Genomic DNA, 20,108 nt, shown 5'->3' on the forward strand with positions numbered 1-20,108 from the left:
TCAACAAAAGCAAAACGAGGATAATGGAATGTAGTCGTATTAAATCGGGTGATGCTGAGGGAATTAGATTAGGAAATGAGACACTTAAAGTAGTAAAGTAGTTTTGCTATTTGGGGAGCAAAATAACTGATGATGGTCGAAGTAGAGAGGATATAAAATGTAGACTGGCAATGGAAAGGAAAGCGTTTCTGAAGAAGAGAAATTTGTTAACATCGAGTATAGATTTAAGTGTCAGGAAGTCGTTTGTGAAAGTATTTGTATGGATTGTAGCTATGTATGGAAGTGAAACATGGACGATAAACGGTTTAGAGAAGAAGAGAATAGAAGCTATCGAAATCTGATGCTACAAAAGAATAGTGAAGACTGCATGGGTGGATCACGAAACTGACGAGGAGGTACGATCAAATGGTTCAAATGGCTCTGAGCACTATGGGACTTAACATCTGAGGTCACCAGTCCCCTAGACTTAGTACTACTTAAACATAACTAACCTAAGGACATCACACACATCCATGCCCGAGGCAGGATTCGAACCTGCGACCGTAGCAGTCTCGCGGTTCCGGACTGAAGCGCCTTGAACCGCACGGCTGGACTGAAGACCACCACAAAAACAACATAGAGTAACCGGCACTGCCATCATGTTCTATAGCTTCAGCTGTGTGTCGGCCAGCGCTGTTTTCAGTGTCCTTCGAATAGCTTCGCTCATTGCCCGGTATCATCCTAATTTATTACTTATATCTCTAAGCCAGCGTAAGTGAAGCTGTTCTACGGTTATGTCATCCAAAGTAATCTTTGCTCTTATTGAATGTTTGTCGTAGGATACCAAGGTTACTAATTTTGAAGTAGAAATTTTAATGTTATATTTTTTACAAATCTCATGTAGTAAATAAATAGCTCCATGAAGATTACCTTCTGTGTTTTGCATAAACACTAGCTCATCAGTATATGCTGACACATTTAAAACAGGAGTTCCTAATTTGATTCCAGATGGTGCCTAATCCTTTCAACTGTGTAGGACATCGTGCGTACAAATGTATCCAACAAGTTATGAAATACAGCAATCGTTAGTAAAATTTCACAGAAAACAGTTTAATGAAGTAGAAGAGTTTCTTGTCTTTGGAAAATTGTGGGAGCTCTGAAAAGGTAGACATCCTATGCCTATCTGAGCATCACACAATCCCAAGTTAGATAAGTTTCATATAAAAGATTACACCCTAGCAGCTTACTCATGCAGAAATAATAAGGGAAAAGTACGAGATGTTACATATATTAAGGCAGAACAAAAGCTCAAAAACGTTGAGACAAGTTGCTTTTGTAGTGATCAGCACGTGGATATGGGTGCTTCTGAAATAATACTGAAGAATAGTTTATATTTAAATACTTTTTTTGTAGACAGCTCCCCACTGGGAAACATTGAACCGTTCATGAGAAACCTGGATTGCTTACTATGCTATTTGTCAGAAGCAGCAAGCAGTTAATAGATTGTGTGACTTCAGTGGAGATTTTCTATGGTATTCTGATGGGAAAAATGATCCTGAAAGATTATTTGGATCCTAAAATTTGATGTCAATAATTAACTGTCAGCAATTAACTTTCCAACATGCGTGGATAAAGACAGTAGGAACACTGGCATAAATATTAACCTATTCCATGATACATTCATATCATTATCTGAAATACCTTTCTGCATAAGTTAATCAGAAAGGACATTAAGCAGCCACGTAAAAAAAACATTAATGAGCGACGAGAAAATTACTGCACTTCTCTCACAAATAATTGTGTTTCTGATAGAGCATATAGACGCCTTCAGTCAGGAACTGCTACCACTTGTAGAGTAGGCTGCACTGAGTGGAGCCACGGTATATCTTGCAAGGTAAATCTCAATATGTCTGACGGAATAGGACTGACGATTTTCAAATCTAGAACTGTTATAAGCTGTAACACATTGGTTGACTTGTGTAGCTGAAGTTGTATAACACCTAGGGATCTACGTCTGTTATAGAGGGAGGCAATTTAAGTCGCTGGGTCTCTTCAGAAGATGGAAAAGCTGACGCTGGGGTGATGCCTTCGGTACCGCTTACGCTGCGAAAAGTATTTCAGCCATTGATAGTGCACACAATAAAAATCAACATTGTGGAATTCATTTTGTCAACATGTTACACTTGGAATAGGCTCTTCATTGCGGTAGACAATTGACAGCGCGTGTGTGTGGAGTTTTTTTTTATGTATCTAAGAGATTGCTTAATAACTGCAAATACATACTCAATAAACTGACGGTTTCAGGAGGACGACGGTTCAAACCCGCGCTCAGACATCCAGATTTAGGCTTCCCGTGATTTCCATAAATTGCTCCAGCCAAGTGCTGGGATGGTTCCTTTGAAAGACCCCAGCCGATTTCCTTCCCCATCCTTGACACCATCCCAGCTTGTACTCCGTCTGTAATGACATCGATGTCGACGGGATGTTAATGCCAATGTTCCTTCCTTCCTCAATAAACTGAAAATTGCTCCAGTATCTAAACACGAGTTCAGTGAAATTACTTTGTCTAGTCACGTGAGAAAACTACGCAGGGTGTGCTGGGGGAAGTATACTCTGCCTGTAAACGGATAAGCGAGCACCGCTCGTGGTGAGAGAAGTTACCTTTACCGGAAGATCGCTACAGCTGCCGTACATGATGACTTACAATCAATTTCTCCTCCAACAGTGGAGAACAGTGACCAGAGATTTACGTAGATTCTGTTCTTGCGCATTTTTTTGTGTTAGTATTATTAATAATTCAAATCTGCATTTCATGTAGTGTTAACTCACTTTGTGGAAAGTAAGCACCCCTGGGCAAGTCTACACACGGCCGCACCACCAGTGGTTCATAAGGCGAGCTGAACAAATGTCGGTACAATTTTGTGAAACACTCTACAATTTTTTTCGGTATGTTGGGGGTAGAGAGAATGGGGAGTCCCCTACTCGCTATTCAGTTTCCAGACCGATGAATGAGGGAAGTGTGTGACAACAACCCAGCGGCCTACTTTCCCTCACGATTCTAACCTCCACAGCCCCTTTCCACCCTATTACATACCTAGAACACAGTTTATTCCGTTCTCCTGCAGTTAGATGTGGTACACATCTTTAATATCTATTCTTAGCCAACTTCATTTAATAGTAAACACTAATTTTATACCCTTCAAATACTATTTACAATAACCTGCGAATTTTCCATCCGTTGCAAAGCGTTAACTATTGGTCATAGAGAGAAAAAAATTTCATGGGAAATATAATGTAAGCTTTTTATTGGGAAATATTTTACCTAGAAGCCGTGGTTTTTTAGTTATTCAATAAAAACAAAGAATCGTGTTTTACGGTTCACCCTCTCCCCCACATTCGCACCCGACCAGTATGTTATTCGTTAGACTCCCCACTAAAAATAAAAACTAAACTAAACTCTTCCCAAACAGGCCATGAAGGCCCAACGGTACTGACCGGCCGCCGTGTCATCCTCAGCCCACAGGCGTCACCGGATGCGGATATGGAGGGGCACGTGGTCAGCACACCGCTCTCCCGGCCGTGTGTCAGTTTCCGAGACCGGAGCCGCTGCTTCTCAATCAAGTAGTTCATCAGTTTGCCTCAAGAAGGGCTGAGTGCACACCATTTGCCAACAGTGCTCGGCACACCGGATGGTCACCCATCCAAATGCTATCTCAGGCCGACAGCGCTTAACGTTGGTGATCTGACGAGAACCGGTGTTACCACTGTGGCAAGGTCGTTGGCACTCCCCACTACCACTGTACAAAAATTTACGACATGAATTTTTCGCCTTATTTTTCCGTCGTTTACTGGACTACAAATGGTTCAAATGGCTCTGAGCACTAAGGGACTTAACATCTGAGGTCATGAGTCCCCTAGAACTTAGAACTACTTGAACCTAACTAACCTAAGGACATCACACACATTCATGCCCGAGACAGGATTCGAACCTACGAACGTAGCAGCAGCGCGGTTCCGGACTGAAGCACCTAGAACCACTCGGCTACACCGGTCGGCTACTGGACTACCGCAAGTTTATAATGTACTGCACCTGCAAATCTGCTTTCCCAACTGCAACATGTGTTTCTCACATTCTACTGCACAGTTTATTTGTAACAACCCAGTTCACGTAGCATGTTTTGCATCTTGGACAGACACTGATGCCTTATTCCCTTTATACACAGTGTGCAACATCCCCTTAGAAAAATTATAAATGACTGTACTTAAACTGCACACAATATTTTTAGCGCAACGCAATGTGACTTTCAAAAATCCCTACATAAGAATGGCCCTGACTAACAATAACCTATACCTTTCATGAATCACTTACCTCACAAAAATCTTCGTTACTCAAACTACTGCAATACAGCGTGCGCCAATACTGCCAGCAGAATAAAAGATTCTAACTACTGAAGGCACTAACTACTGATAGGCATAGTTAGCAAAATGAAAGATTTTGATAGACAACAAACAATGTATTTACCTTAATAGTTTTCAAAAGTCATAATATATATCAGTTCATGATATGCAGTCTTAGAAATTTACTGTCTCTGATTGACACACGTCCAGATCATCCGCTCTCAAACCTCCGCCATCTCTCTCCCCACATCCACCACTGCTGGCGGCTCACCTCCAACTGCGCAACGCTACGCGCTGTTAACAGCCAACTGCCCAACACTACAATAGCAACTACTCCAACAATGCCACCCAGCCACAGACTGCACACAGCACAGCCAGTGATTTTCATACAGAGCGCTACGTGGCGTTACCAATACAAAAATCTAAACAGCCTACTTACAAGTGATGTTAGCCGTACTGGTCATAAAAGATTACAACTTTCAATTAGCAGATAACATTCATCTTGTGTCCGTCCAGTGTGCTCCAGATTTGTCACGTCAGATATCCCTCACATGCAGCATCGCCCCTTGAGAGCTGATGTTCTCCTTTTCCGAGTAACAGCTGAGGTTCACTGGGATGTAACACCCACATTCTTGCAGTGAGACTGCAAGAACAAAGTAAGAGCATATGGACTATCAGACCAATTGTGTGATTGGATTGAGGAGTTCCTAGATAACAGAACGCAGCATGTTATTCTCAATGGAGAGAAGTCTTCCGAAGTAAGGGTGATTTCAGGTGTGCCGCAGGGGAGTGTCATAGGACCGTTGCTATTCACAATATACATAAATGACCTGGTGGATGACATCGGAAGTTCACTGAGGCTTTTTGCAGATGATGCTGTGGTGTATCGAGAGGTTGTAACAATGGAAAATTGTCCTGAAATGCAGGAGCATCTACAGCGAAATGACGCATGGTGCAGGGAATGGCAATTGAATCTCAATGTAGACAAGTGTAATGTGCTGCGAATACATAGAAAGATAGATGCCTTATCATTTAGCTACAATATAGCAGGTCAGCAACTGGAAGCAGTTAATTCCATAAATTATCTGGGAGTACGCATTAGGAGTGATTTAAAATGGAATGATCATATAATGTTGATCGTCGGTCAGGCACGTGCCAGACCGAGATTCATTGGAAGAATCCTAAGGAAATGCAATCCGAAAACAAAAGAAGTAGGTACGCTTGTTCGCCCACTGCTTGAATACCGCTCACCAGTATGGGATCCGTACCAGATAGGGTTGATAGAAGAGATAGAGAAGATCCAACGGAGAGCAGCGCGCTTCGTTACAGGATCATTTAGTAATCGCGAAAGCGTTACGGAGATGATAGATAAACTCCAGTGGAAGACTCTGCAGGAGAGACGCTCAGTAGCTCGGTACGGGCTTTTGTCAAAGTTTCGAGAACATACCTTCACCGAAGAGTCAAGCAGTATATTGCTCCCTCCTACGTATATCTCGCGAAGAGACCATGAGGATAAAATCAGAGAGATTAGAGCCCACACAGAGGCATACCGACAATCCTTCTTTCCACGAAGAATACGAGACTGGAATAGAAGGGAAAACCGATAGAGGTACTCAGGGTACCCTCCGCCACACACCGTCAGGTGGCTTGCAGAGTATGGATGTAGATATAGATGTAGAGACTGATTATTGTTATCCAGCTGCATAGCAAGGCCTCGTTACTTCCAACACATCATTTGCCCCGTTGTTGAGTTTGTAACAGCTGTTGTTGAGCTGTCACTGCTTGCTCCACCATCACTGTGCTGATCCTTGAACGACTGCCGGTGACCTGGTGACTCTGTCTGCAGGTGCTCGGCGCTCTGGTGACGACCCCGCCGGCGGCCGCCGTGGTGCTCATCTACGGGGGCAGCGTCGAGGACGGCGCCGGCCAGTGGGCGCGCCCCGAGCCGCCGACGCCGCCCACGGCGCGGGGGCTCGTCTACCTGGGCCGCGCCGACGCCAACAGGTGCGACACCCATAGGTCGGTACGCAGCTCTGCTCCAAAAACTGGGTGTGGGACTGTCCATGGTCTGGGCCGCTGGTGGTGGCACTGGCTTGGGATGGGCCCTGCACACAGCCCCCACCTGTCAACGCTCCGTGTCTGCCTGGGCTGGTGGTGACGGTGCTGACTTCTGACCAGACCCAAATGTGCCGGCACACAGCTGCCAGACAAGGGACTGTCCGTGGTCTGGGCCGCTGGTGGTGGCGCTGGCTTGGGATGAGCCCTGCACACAGCTCCCAGCTGTCAACGCTCCGTGTCTGCCTGGGCTGGTGGTGGTGGTGCTGACCTCCGAACGGACCCAAATGTGCTGGCACACAGCTGCCAGACAAGTGTCTAGCTACTTCTGGTCTCCATCATCTGGGCCAGTGACGATGGCAAGCGCCTGTTAGAGCACACACATAGGTCTGTATGCTGATCTCTGCAGAGGGTTCGGTTGTCCATGATCTCGGCCGGTATCGATAACAGTCGCTGCAGGTCCCAGCTGAGCCCAGAGGCATCTGCAGCCTGATCATCTGGCCTGACAGCTTTGGTCTGGACGAGGATATGCATGAGTATGTGTGCAGCTCCCAGGAGAAGATCTGGCTGTTCGAGGTCTGGTATTGGGTCGGTTGGTTTTGATGGCACTTCAGGTGCCAGTAACAATGCAGACACACCTTGCTCTTTGTGCACCTAATAACCACGTAACACTTCATTAAAATTTATTGATTATGTTTTTATGTACATCACATACTGACAGTACTGCTTTGCTTATTTAATTATCTGTTCATCACAAATCATGAAACTGAATCTCTACATATCCCTTCCTGTTAATTTGCCAGGCAAGTAGTACTGTGTACAACAATTAATATTTGACAAGTGTGTATACTAATCTCGCTACAGTAATGATTACATTACTTTGCATTCTGTGAATTAGCAGGTTTTTCGCCAATCTGATCCAACCCGCTTATTTATTTATTCATTTGGCTCACACGCAGCGTAAAAGGACAGGTATATAACATTACTATATGTATACAGGGTGGAAAGTATTTAAACCGATAAACTCTGGGAGGTTGTAGGGGACATCAAAACTAATATTTTTCCCCAATGTCATTTTTTCCTGTGAGGATTATTTAAACCGGTGCAGGCCGTATTACGCTCTTCAGTTGTTAGAGGCTGTATTACGATCTTCGGTTATTAAAGGTCGTATTACGCTCTTCAGTTGTAGGCAACTGCTGTCCACCAGTGTAGTAGTGTCTCTGTTTACTAATGGAGCGATACACCTGGAGTGAGTACACTGATGTGGTTGGTGCGTACTACGTAGCGCACCACAACGGACGAGCTGCACAGCGGGTTTATCAACAACAACATCCTAATCGCCGTATCCCGCATCATACGACCTTTGATGCTGTGTACCAACGTCTGCGTGAGACCGGGTCATATAGCAGATTACCTGGACAGGGACGCCGTCGCACGTTAAGAACGCTGTAATTTCAGGAAGCTCTCTTGCAGCATGTGGAGCGGGATCCTTCAATCAGCACTCGTGCAATTGCACCTAAGGTGGGGGCGAATCAGACTAATGTAAGAACAGTCCTTCGAGAGCAATTGTTACGTCCATTTCACTTACAGCGTGTCCACAACCTGGAACCAGTTGATTATCCACCTAGAGCACAGTTTTCGCAGTGGTACCTGGAACAGTGTGAAATGCATTCTACATTTCCATCCTCTATGTTGTTTACCCATGAAGCAACGTTCGGGCGTGATGAAGTCTTCAATATGCACAATTCACATGTTTGGAGTGAGGTTAACCCACATGCCACAGTTACTAGCGCTCATCAAATGCGGTTCTTCGTTAATGTGTGGGTCGGCGTTGTTGGGGACTGTTTAATTGGACCGTATCTGCTACCTAGGCCATTAAATGGCAGGCACTATTACAATTTTCTCGCCAGAGCATTTCCAGAGTCGTTGGAAGACGTCCCGCTCCCATCAAGACAACGCATGTGGTTCTAACATGACGGGGCGCCGGCACATTTCAGTCGTCGTGTGCGTCGATTCCTGGACCGACGGTTCCCAGAAACGTGGATTGGCAGAGGTGGTCCTGTACCATGGCCTGCTCGATCCCCAGATATGTCCCGTCTGGACTTTTTTTGTGTGGGGAGAGATGCGCAATCTTGTTTGCGTAACTCTTGTTGCATCAGAAGAGGATCTGATTGCCCGGATAGTAGCAGCAGCAGGATCAAGTCAGGATACTCCTGGGGTTTTTGCCCATGTCAGACCGAACATGATCCGACGGTGTAACCTTTGTTTACGTGTCAGTGGAGGTATTTTTGAAAATCTACTGTAATTGCAATTGGGTTGTGTTAATGTGTTCAAATTCAAATGGCTCTGAGCACTATGGGACTTAACATCTATGGTCATCAGTCCCCTAGTACGTCGAACTACTTAAACCTAACTAACCTAATGACATCACACAACACTCAGTCATCATGATGCAGAGAAAATCCCTGACCCCGCCGGGAAGCGAACCGGGAACCCGGGCGCGGGAAGCGAGAACGCTACAGCACGACCACAGGCTGCGGACTGTTAATGTGTTGTCTCTTGGTCATAATGAAATGGAAAAGTGTTTAATTAATTTGGCGCCAGAGAAATCTTCCTCTACCGGTTTAAATGCTGCTGATAGGAAGAAATGACATTAGGGAAAAATAGTTGTTTTGATGTCCCCTACAACCTCCCAGAGTTTGTCGGTTTAAATACTTTTCACCCTGTATAATACGACTACGAAAAGACAAAACTGCATATAAAACTAACTAAATGTCAATTTCTAAGTTCCTAATCGATTTAAGAGCCATATCGTCAGCTATCACCATGTCACTCCAAGTCCCCTGTTAGGAACGCAAGGGGCATTCGTCTCTAATGTGCTTGACTGTCTGGTTCAGAGCCACACAGTCACAAGCCAGAGACTCTGTAGCACCCCATCTGTCTGCGCATCGACCATGCCCAGTGAGAGCTCTCTTCAGTTTGATCCTTAGTTTCCTGTCGGGTTTTGTGCCAGAAGTGTCGCAGTTACGCTTTCTGAACCACTCACGCTCTTCAGCATTTTCAGTAAACAGACTTTTCTTATCCCAGAGGTCCCTCACCTCGGTATTAATGGCATCTAGCTGCTATACTTGCCGTAACGGTGGCTTTCTTGAACGGAGCACGTTTAGTCGTAGACTTGGCGTCTTTCCCTGTGTGAGTAATTCTAAGGAAGGCCTCGCGCTTACGGAATGTGGGAGGATAGGTGTTGCTAAGCAGAGGAAGCCAATGAATGGATGTTGGTCGGATTGTCCCAGTTATTAATCACACAGTGTGGTTCAACTGGACGTCGATCAAATTGGTGAGGCAGCTGTTTGGCCACACCAGGGCTCGAGTATCATGTCGTTTTTGGAAACTCAGAATCTACTATGTAGGAATCAACATGGATTCCGGAAACAGCGATCGTGTGAGACCCAACTCGCTTTATTTGTTCATGAGACCCAGAAAATATTAGATACAGGCTCCCAGGTAGATGCTATTTTCCTTGACTTCCGGAAGGCGTTCGATACAGTTCCGCACAGTCGCCTGGTAAACAAAGTAAGAGCCTACGGAATATCAGACCGGCTGTGTGGCTGGATTGAAGAGTTTTTAGCAAACAGAACACAGCATGTTGTTATTAACGGAGAGACGTCTACAGACGTTAAAGTAACCTCTGGCGTGCCACAGGGGGAGTGTTATGGGACCATTGCTTTTCACAATATATATAAATGACCTAGTAGATAGTGTCGGAAGTTCCATGCGGCTTTTCGCGGATGATGCTGTAGCATACAGAGAAGTTGCAGCATTAGAAAATTGTAGCGAAATGCAGGAAGATCTGCAGCGGATAGGCACTTGGTGCAGGGAGTGGCAACTGACCCTTAACATAGACAAATGTAACGTATTGCGAATACATAGAAAGAAGGATCCTTTATTGTATGATTATATGATAGCGGAACAAACACTGGTAGCAGTTACTTCTGTAAAATATCTGGGAGTATGCGTGCGGAACGATTTGAAGTGGAATGATCATATAAAATTAATTGTTGGTAAGGCGGGTACCAGGTTGAGATTCATTGGGAGAGTCCTTAGAAAATGTAGTCCATCAACAAAGGAGGTGGCTTACAAAACACTCGTTTGACCTATACTTGAGTATTGCTCATCAGTGTGGGATTCGTACCAGATCGGGTTGACGGCGGAGATAGAGAAGATCCAAAGAAGAGCGGCGCGTTTCGTCACAGGGTTATTTGGTAACCGTGATAGCGTTACGGATATGTTTAACAAACTCAAGTGGCAGACTCTGCAAGAGAGGCGCTCTGCATCGCGGTGTAGCTTGCTAGCCAGGTTTCGAGAGGGTGCGTTTCTGGATGAGGTATCGAATATATTGCTTCCCCCTACTTATACCTGCCGAGGAGATCACGAATGTAAAATTAGAGAGATTAGAGCGCGCACAGAGGCTTTCAGACAGTCGTTCTTCCCGCGAACCATACGCGACTGGAACAGGAAAGGGAGGTAATGACAGTGGCACGTAAAGTGCCCTCCGCCACACACCGTTGGGTGGCTTGCGGAGTATAAATGTAGATGTAGATGTAGGGCACAATACTCGGCAGCTGAGAATATCAGCGCACTGGACGATGTGCGCAAGGTACTCTCTGCAGCTCCGCACATCATTCCACACAATTTCTGAATAATATTGTCACTTTATCTTGGCAGCAGTATTTTCAAAACGTTTTTGGTATGAAAGGGTGCGGCCAAGGGTGACACGAAGGTACTTAGCAAAGAGTGTTTCCTTAAGTTTAACTCCGAACCCCAGATTAGCTTCTTTATTGTTCAGATGGAATGCAAATACTTCAGTTTTACTTGTACTGGGTTTAAGTCTCCACTTTCTAAAATAGGAGCTCATTATGACTAGATCTTCTGTGAGAATTGTCTCCACTTGTCAGAGTTCTTTGGTTGTACAAGCAGAAACAACATCGCCCACATAGCAGAAATTTGTTAACCTGGTACTGGGGACGTCAGAAGTGTATAGGTTGAATAGCAGGGGGGCTACGAAGGAGCCCTGTGGCAGATCATTACTTAATTTCCTCTCATTGCTCCCATTTTCTCCCAACTAAACGCAGAAATATTTTTTGTTAATCATGTTGTTGATGAGAGATACAATTTTTCGGTATCGGCTTGTTTTTAGTATTGTGCCATATGCCGCGGTTAGGTCAACGAACGCGACAAATGTGTTCACGTTTTCCTGGAAACCAGCCTCTGAGGAAGTTTTTCGGGCGAGTGACTGGTAGCAACAACTTCTCTGTGAGTTGAAACCTGCACATCTGGGATATGTTCTAGAACGAATTCTCCAATTCTATTACAAATGAGCCTCTCCGAGACTTTATAAGAACAGCTCAAAAGGGAAACTGGTTTGAAACTTTGAGGGAGGTCAGATGGTTTACCTAATTGCAACCCACTGTGGACACTAGTCCACTCCAAACCTACTCAGCTGTTCTGCAATGTCCTCCCACTCATGCATTGCCAGCGTCATTTTAGCGTAGTTGTTAACTTATTTAAATGTTCAATTGTGTGTACAGCAGCGAAGAATGGGAATGCACGTACTACAGAAACAATTTTATTAGCATAATGTTTGTTATGTTCATATATCATTTACGATTACTAAATTCGCCAGTACACAACATTTATTACTACACGTCACTCATGAAAAATGAAATTACATTTAAAATTAATTACCAGTTCATGTGTTACGGATATTTTCCCAGTAAATGTCCCTGCGTTCCGGCTCTGGGATGGCTGTTCCAAAAACTGGAGTACAATTTATACCTCATGTTCTAATTTACTATTCGTCACGCCTCAACGATGATAAAAGCACTCGCATGGTAGCACATGACAGCAGCCTTAAGTGTTTGAAGAAGCTAAAGTGTAGAACAGTATGTCTCCACAAGGAGTACGTCATACAGAGTAGCTTGCCTACAAAGTACTGAATTTCGTACGAAATGTGATGAAGTCCTAAACTTAAAGGTCTTGTCTTGTTTCCATCAATGCCCCGTACAACTAAGTATGTGTTCTCTCTGTTACTGATTGGGTAACTTGTGCGCAAAGTTCTGTCAATTCAGGTGTTAGTTACGAACTCTCATTATGTTTGGGAATCTGCACAATAAATTGAAGTAAAGAGTTTAGTCGCTCTTTCCTAAATATTATTTCAGTAGTCTCCCATTCAACAACATATTTTGTTCATGTGAAAATAGTGCAGGATGTAGCTTCTCTAAAATATAAACATTTCAGCCATTCACTTACAATCATTTTCTGTGATTCTTCATTACGGTGCGCATGATGCCTCCACAGGGAGAAATATCGTTTTTCTTTCTCTTCATGTGTTTTCATTGAAATACAGTTATTTCGTGGCACAATCTGAAATTTAGAGAAAACCAGACAAGTTTAGAAAACGCACTAGATTTGTTTTCTTTTAGAAGTCTGGAAGACAAGTATATAATCTTCGACAGTTCTGCAGGTTCCTTAATTGTGAGGTTCACCCATGAATATCAAACATTCGTTAAACTGGGTGCTCAATGAGATTGCACATGATCAAATATTAAACATATGAATGGACAAAGGCACTTATAATTCATCACAACAGTTACATAATCTGTTAGGTTGATCTGTTACTGAAAACTGAAGAGCAACTACAAAGCAATCAATCCGAAATTTCAAATTTTAGTTTCACAGGACTTGTCATAACACAAGAAACTAAACAAAAAATTATAGACCAGCCAGTTGGATGTATAAATTGCAAGATTAAGAAAAACTAGTTTCCACAATATTCCACTTCAAAATCACTCCATTGTACTTGGAGCAATGCTACGAAATGGACGCTGGAGAGACAATTCCATCCGTGGTAATTAATCAATAAAGATGAAAACAGAATAGGTTAATTTGTGTTGTATTTCCCCTTCCCCTAGTCAAACAATGGGACGATGTCTAGATGTAGATATAAGAAAATTTGTTTATTTCTGTGTTGACACGAGTTCTCTTTATTATTATGTTATACATTATTTAATAACCCATATATATGTCACCCATGATGAATGTAGTGCAGCTGCAATTCGAAAAATATGCCTCATTTCAATGTACTAACTAAATACCTAACTGTCGTAACCAATATGATGCATGTTTGCTATGCTTTTTAATCATGTGACATTGTTGCATATGTTGCTTTGTATGTAGCACTTCAGTTACGTTTTGGCGAGAAGCAACTGTTTGTATGAGCGATGGTTAAAATGTAATTATAGGTGATCCCTCTTAGGTAGCTTTAACTATGTTAGGAGCAATACTATAGAACAGAAACAATTATGTAAACACGTTATTTACGGAGAATTTACTGGTAAAACACAGAATACAGATTTATGAATGTGACATGTCTAAATTCTTATTAAATGTTTTATAACAGGTTTTCTACCATTAGCTTACTATCAAAAAAATGAGGGTGAGTGCAGACAGATGTTTGGAGAAGTGATGGATGAATGACAGCTGAAATTAATGTATCATGTAGCAGCACTCCGCATTTTTACAACCAACGTACATGTCCTTGCGTCAGAAGTAGAAGGGCCTCATGATAAAACTAGAACAACTTAGAACGTTATTAAACATAGAACAATAATAGTTAACTGAATAACACAAACACGAACTTAATAACTTGAGTAAGGAGACACCAGACGCTCAGATGAACTGATACCTCTGAGTCGAACGTTGTCTTCACTACTGAATTAGTACGTAAAGGAAGTTTAAACAGTGAAATAGAGGTGCATTAATTCTGCTACGAGTACTGTGTGTAAGAAGAACCCAAGGCGTTTCTTTTGTTTCACCTTCATATCATTAGTTCATGCAACAATCTTTTTACGAAGGATTGCTGGCATTGTTATGAAGTCTTCTACTTACATAACTTAATTGTCCATCGGGTACAGCTGTAGTCCGTCAGTGACAAAAATACATTTACTGAAATATTAATGGATAGTTTATGTCGTATGATTTTTCATGTAGTATGTCCTTAAGCTGCAAATGTATGTAATTGTTTCTGATGAAGGGCGAAACGCCGCAAGAAGCACTACAAAATGAAAACAGTAGTTTTTAGTAGGAATTTCTGATGAATTTGACGAGTATTTTAATATCAATACAAATCGTGGAGCTGTTTGTTTTCATTTGTAATTTTGGACGGTGTGGAATGCACGAAGTACTCGGCCTCAGTACTTTCTTTTATTTCAATTTGTGTCAGGTTCCACAACACAGTCAGGAAACTTTTCTTTCAAAGTTCTGAAGTACTCATAATGGGGTGGGACACTAGTAAACTTATTTAACTCATAGCAGGAATAAAACGTATTTAAAATAACCCTTTCAGATTGACCCATAGTACTATAAGAACATAAATGCTCTCGTGAAATATTAAATACATTTAATCAATAACGGGTGTTTAACTCCGTAGCTGTTCATTTTAAGGTTAATATTAACGAAAATCCTCTGCCAATCACTTTTGAAGGAGGGTTCCTTAAAACAAGAACGATTTCGAGCTTCAGATCATCTTCAGGTGATTACATTCAATTGTGTCTTCACACATTCAATGTTAGGATTCTCTGTTTAACATAAAAAACAAATTATGTGATGTAGACTAAGGAGACGTAAGAGAAAGCACTGGAAGTGGCAAAGTGACAAGTGCGGTATATATTAATGTACTTACATAAACATCGCATTAGCAAATAGTAATTGCATCAGGAATGAATTTACCACTTTGCAGCGGAGTTGTGCTAATATGTATTTTTCTGGCAGATTAAAACTCTGTGCCTGTACTGAAACCCAAACATAGGACCTCTGCTTTTCGCGTGCAAGTGCTTTATCAGCTGAGCTACCCATGCCCTACTCACGACCTTTCTTTACAGCTTTTCTGAAAGAAGTAACGCTTTGACGAGGAGTCGCGAGTCGTGCTTGGGTAGCTCAGTTGCCAGAGCACTTTCCCGCGAAAGGCAAAGGTTGAAATTACAACCCGAACTGTCTGCCAGCAAAATCGGAGAGTTACTCTGACTGTGACGTTCCTACAGCTTTCGGGAAAGTGTAGCGGAACCTGGGGATTGTCTAACAAAATTCAATTTTGTTGCAGTTATCAACCCACTTATTGTACAGTAGCAAAAATTATGTAATTTATCGAATTATATACTCATTCTTTCCATTTATGATTACTAATTCATTATTAATACTTCTGTGATATTTCAGGCAGTACTTAAATTTATGCTTAAAACTGTGGCGTGTCACATTGCTCTCTAGTTGTGGGCTAGTTGCAGCACTTGCCATTCTATATTCATGAAGAGGCAAAGTTAGTTCTCTTTGCTGATGATACATGTATAGTAATCACACCTGACAAACAGGAATTGACTGATGAAATTGTCAATACTGTCTTTCAGAAAATTACTAAGTGGTTCCTTGTAAACGGACTCTCACTGAATTTTGATAAGACACAGTACATACAGTTCCGTACAGTGAATGGTATGATGTCATTAATAAATATAGACCTTAATCAGAAGCATATAGCTAAGGTAGAATATTCCAAATTTTTAGGTGTGTCCATTGATGAGAGATTAAATTGGAAGAAACACATTGATGATCTGCTGAAACGTTTGAGTTCAGCTACTTTTGCAATAAGGGTCATTGCAAATTTTTGTGATAAACATCTTAGTAAATTAGCTTACTACGCCTATTTTCACTCGTTGCTTTCATATGGCATCATATTTTGGGGTAATTCATCACTGAGGAATAAAGTTTTTATTGCACAAAAGCGTGTAATCAGAATAATAGCTGGAGTCCACCCAAGATCATCCTGCAGATATTTATTTAAGGATCTAGGGATATTCACAGTAGCTTCTCAGTATATATACTCTCTTATGAAATTTGTTATTAACAACCAAACCCAATTCAAAAGTAATAGCAGTGTGCATGACTACAATACTAGGAGAAAGGATGATCTTCACTATTCAAGATTAAATCTAACTTTGGCACAGAAAGGGGTGAATTATACTGGCACTATAGTCTTTGGTCACTTACCAAATAGTATCAAAAGTCTGACAGATAACCGACAAGTATTTAAGAAGAAATTAAAAGCATTTCTGAATGACAACTCCTTCTACTCCATAGAGGAATTTTTAGATATAAATAAAAAAATATATATTAAAAAATAAAAAAATAAAAAAAAAGAAACAAAAAATGAAAAAGTTGTTATATTAACTTAAGTATGTTGTTAAATTAACTTAATTATGTCATGTATTGGAAAATTTGACTCGTTCCACATCATTACGAAATATCGTATTCATGATCCATGGAACTAGTATTCATCTAATCTAATCTAATCTAATCCAAGGGTAAACTGTAATATATTCACTTGGTGTAGGTAACAGTAGTGTTATGATAATGTCTTTTTCAAAATGCATTAAGACATAGATACATCCGGGCCGCTGGAACACGTCACTTCAAGGTCACTCCCCAAGCGCCGTAGAGTTGGTAGTATAATTGACAAACAAGTGAGGAACGGGTGGCGCAGCGTCTACTGAACCAATAACAGCACCGAACAAAAGCCGGTTTCGGCGTCGACGCTACCACGTTGCCAGCTTCCGTGTAAACATTGTATGTTAGTGTGCGAACGCCTGCTGTTGTGTTGCGTTACCGCCTCGATTACAGTTTTTGTTTGTTAAACAATGTCTCCAAAACGATGTCGTTCACCAAGCGACAATCCGTTGCGCCGTGGAGTGCCAGTAAACAGTCAGGCTTTGGAATTGCTACGAAGGACACGTGAGTTTTACGAGCGAGAAAAAGAATTTGTTTCTATTCATGGGCATGCGTCGATTCCTGCCGATAAAGTTTCAGAGTGTACCTCGAAAACTCTAGGACTCAGTGAAAGAACAGTTATACGGAAAGGGGTGCTACTTCAAGACTTACAAGACAGTGAAATAAACAGTGTGGAAGGAAGCCCCTGTGGAAGAAAAACAGTGCGTTTTTAAGTACTACGAGCAAGAAAAAGAAGCAGCCTCGTCCTGTTACAGATATTGATTCTTTCCAATCCGATGCAATTCGTCGGCACATATACGAATACTATAAAAGGAAAGAATACCCCACAACAGCGAAGTTGCTAATTTCTTTGAAAGAAAGTGAACTTTTCTCAGGGGGGAAAACGTCACTTAAGATGATACTAAAAAGTATGGGCTTCCGTTTTAAAAAGTTAGATGGACGAAAACTGAAACTTCCTGGCAGATTAAATCTGTGTGCTGGACCGAGGCTCGAACTCGGGACCTTTGCCTTTCGCGGGCAAGTGCTCTACGAACTGAGCTACCCAAGCACGACTCATGTCCCGTCCTCACAGCTTTACTTCTGCCAATATTTCGTCTCCTACCTTCCAAACTTAATAGAAGCTCTCCTGCGAATCTTGCAGAACTAGCACTCCTGAAAGAAAGGATATTGCGGAGACATGGCTTAGCCATAGCCTAAGAGATGTTTCCAGAATGTGATTTTCACCTTGCAGCGGAGTGTGCGCTGATATGACGGGGCGTGAGTCGTGCTTGGGTAGCTCAGTTGGTAGAGCACTTGCCCGCGAAAGGCAAAGGTCCCGAGTTCGAGTCTCGGTCCAGCACACAGATTTAATCTGCCAGGAAGTTTCATATCGGCGCACACTCCGCTGCAGAGTGAAAAATCTCATTCTGGAAACATGCCTTAGGCTATGGCTAAGCCATGTCTCCGCAATATCCTTTCTTTCAGGAGTGCTAGTTCTGCAAGGTTTGCAGGAGAGCTTCTGTTAAGTTTGGAAGGTAGGAGACGAGATACTGGCAGAAGTAAAGCTGTGAGGACGGGGCGTGAGTCGTGCTTGGGTAACTCAGTTGGCAGAGCACTTGCCCGCGAAAGGCAAAGGTCCCGAGTTCGAGTCTCGGTCCAACACACAGATTTAATCTGCGAGGAAGTTTCATATCGGCGCACACTTCGCTGCAGAGTGAAAATCTCATTCTGGAAACATCCCTTAGGCTATGGCTAAGCCATGTCTCCGCAATATCCTTTCTTTCAGGAGTGCTAGTTCTGCAAGGTTTGCAGGAGAGCTTCTATTAAGTTTGGAAGGTAGGAGACGGGATACTGACAGAAGTAAAGCTGTGAGGACGGGGCGTGAGTCGTGCTTGGGTAGCTCAGTTGGTAGAGCACTTGCCCGCGAAAGGCAAATGTCCCGAGTTCGAGTCTCGGTCCGGCACACAGTTTTAATCTGCCAGGAAGTTTCATATCAGTGCACACTCCGCTGCAGAGTGAAAATCTCATTCTGGACGAAAACTGTTACTATAAAAAGCCTCATGTTGTTGCAGCTCGTACCATTTTCTTACACAACATTGTAGGAAAGGACATACACTCAGTCATATGGTTAGACGAAACCTGGGTCAACGCTGGAGAATCAGTTGAGAAATGCTGGACAGATGATACTCCGAATAGCAGCGGTCTTCGGCCAAGAGGAAGAGGATTGTGGCCCATGCAGGATCTTCAAACGGATTTGTGCCTGAAGCACTTCTAGTTTTTCGATCGAAAAAAACCGGTGAATATCATGAGGATATGGACCACCCACTGTTTCTACAGTGGTTTAAAAATTTGTTGGTCCAGTTTAGTGTTCCGACAGATTTTGTGAGGGACAACGCACCGTACCATTCCGTGATTTTAGATAAAGCTCCCACCACTAGTGACCGTAAAGAAACTATGGTGCAGTGGTTGCAGGCGAGAGACATTGCTGCAGACATGAGCATGACAAAACTGCTGTTGTACTCGCTCGTGAAACAAAATAAGCCTGTGACGCCTAAATACATTGTAGTTGAAATTGCAAGCGAACAGGGTCACTTCGGAATTAGGCTACCGCCTTATCACTGTCGTTTTAATCCAACTGCATTGGTTTGGAGTGAAGTCAAGGCGTACATTAGAAGTAACAACAAGACTTTTACTATAACAGAAGTGGAAATACTGCTACGTGAAGGTCTTGCTACGGTAGACGCTGCCTCATGGAGGAAAAAAAAATGGTTCGAATGGCTCTGAGCACTATGGGACTCAACATCTTAGGTCATAAGTCCCCTAGAACTTAGAACTACTTAAACCTAACTAACCTAAGGACATCACACACACCCATGCCCGAGGCAGGATTCGAACCTGCGACCGTAGCAGTCCCGCGGTTCCGGACTGCAGCGCCAGAACCGCTAGACCACCGCGGCCGGCTCATGGAGGAAAAAAGTAGACCATGTTGCTAAACTGATAATAGAAGCACAGACTATAGATGGCATTATAAATGAAAACAATCTGTTAATGAATTCTCTTAATGATGATGATGATGATGACGAAGACAACGGTTTTGGCGCCGATTCCGATGACAGTGAAGGAGAACTGGATGGAATTGCACCACTGACATCGTAAATTGGTGAGTGTAAATGTACACAGAATTAATTCTTTTTCTCTCTGCAATCGGGTAGGCTTTATTTCTTTCTATGAGTGTGGATAGCGTGTTATTTGGTATGCTTAGATTTGCATTATTATACGACGTTTTACATGCAGCTATTACTGTAACAATTTGGACGACTTTTCATAGTTATTGTCATTAACTTCAGGTTTTGTTATTTCCCGGT

The 20,108-nt window shown here is 42.6% G+C and overlaps 1 protein-coding gene across 1 annotated transcript in view; it reads left to right on the forward strand.

The window, feature by feature from the left end:
- Positions 1-20,108, forward strand: part of LOC126095088 (loricrin-like) — a 177,701-nt gene that overhangs the window by 124,220 nt on the left and 33,373 nt on the right. Inside the window, exon 2 of the mRNA XM_049909779.1 lies at positions 6,224-6,381. Coding sequence (XP_049765736.1) covers positions 6,224-6,381 — 158 coding nt within the window. The remainder of the gene's footprint in view (positions 1-6,223; positions 6,382-20,108) is intronic.

The sequence above is a fragment of the Schistocerca cancellata genome, chromosome 1 (assembly GCF_023864275.1).
Source record: "Schistocerca cancellata isolate TAMUIC-IGC-003103 chromosome 1, iqSchCanc2.1, whole genome shotgun sequence".
Lineage (NCBI taxonomy): Eukaryota > Metazoa > Arthropoda > Insecta > Orthoptera > Acrididae > Schistocerca > Schistocerca cancellata.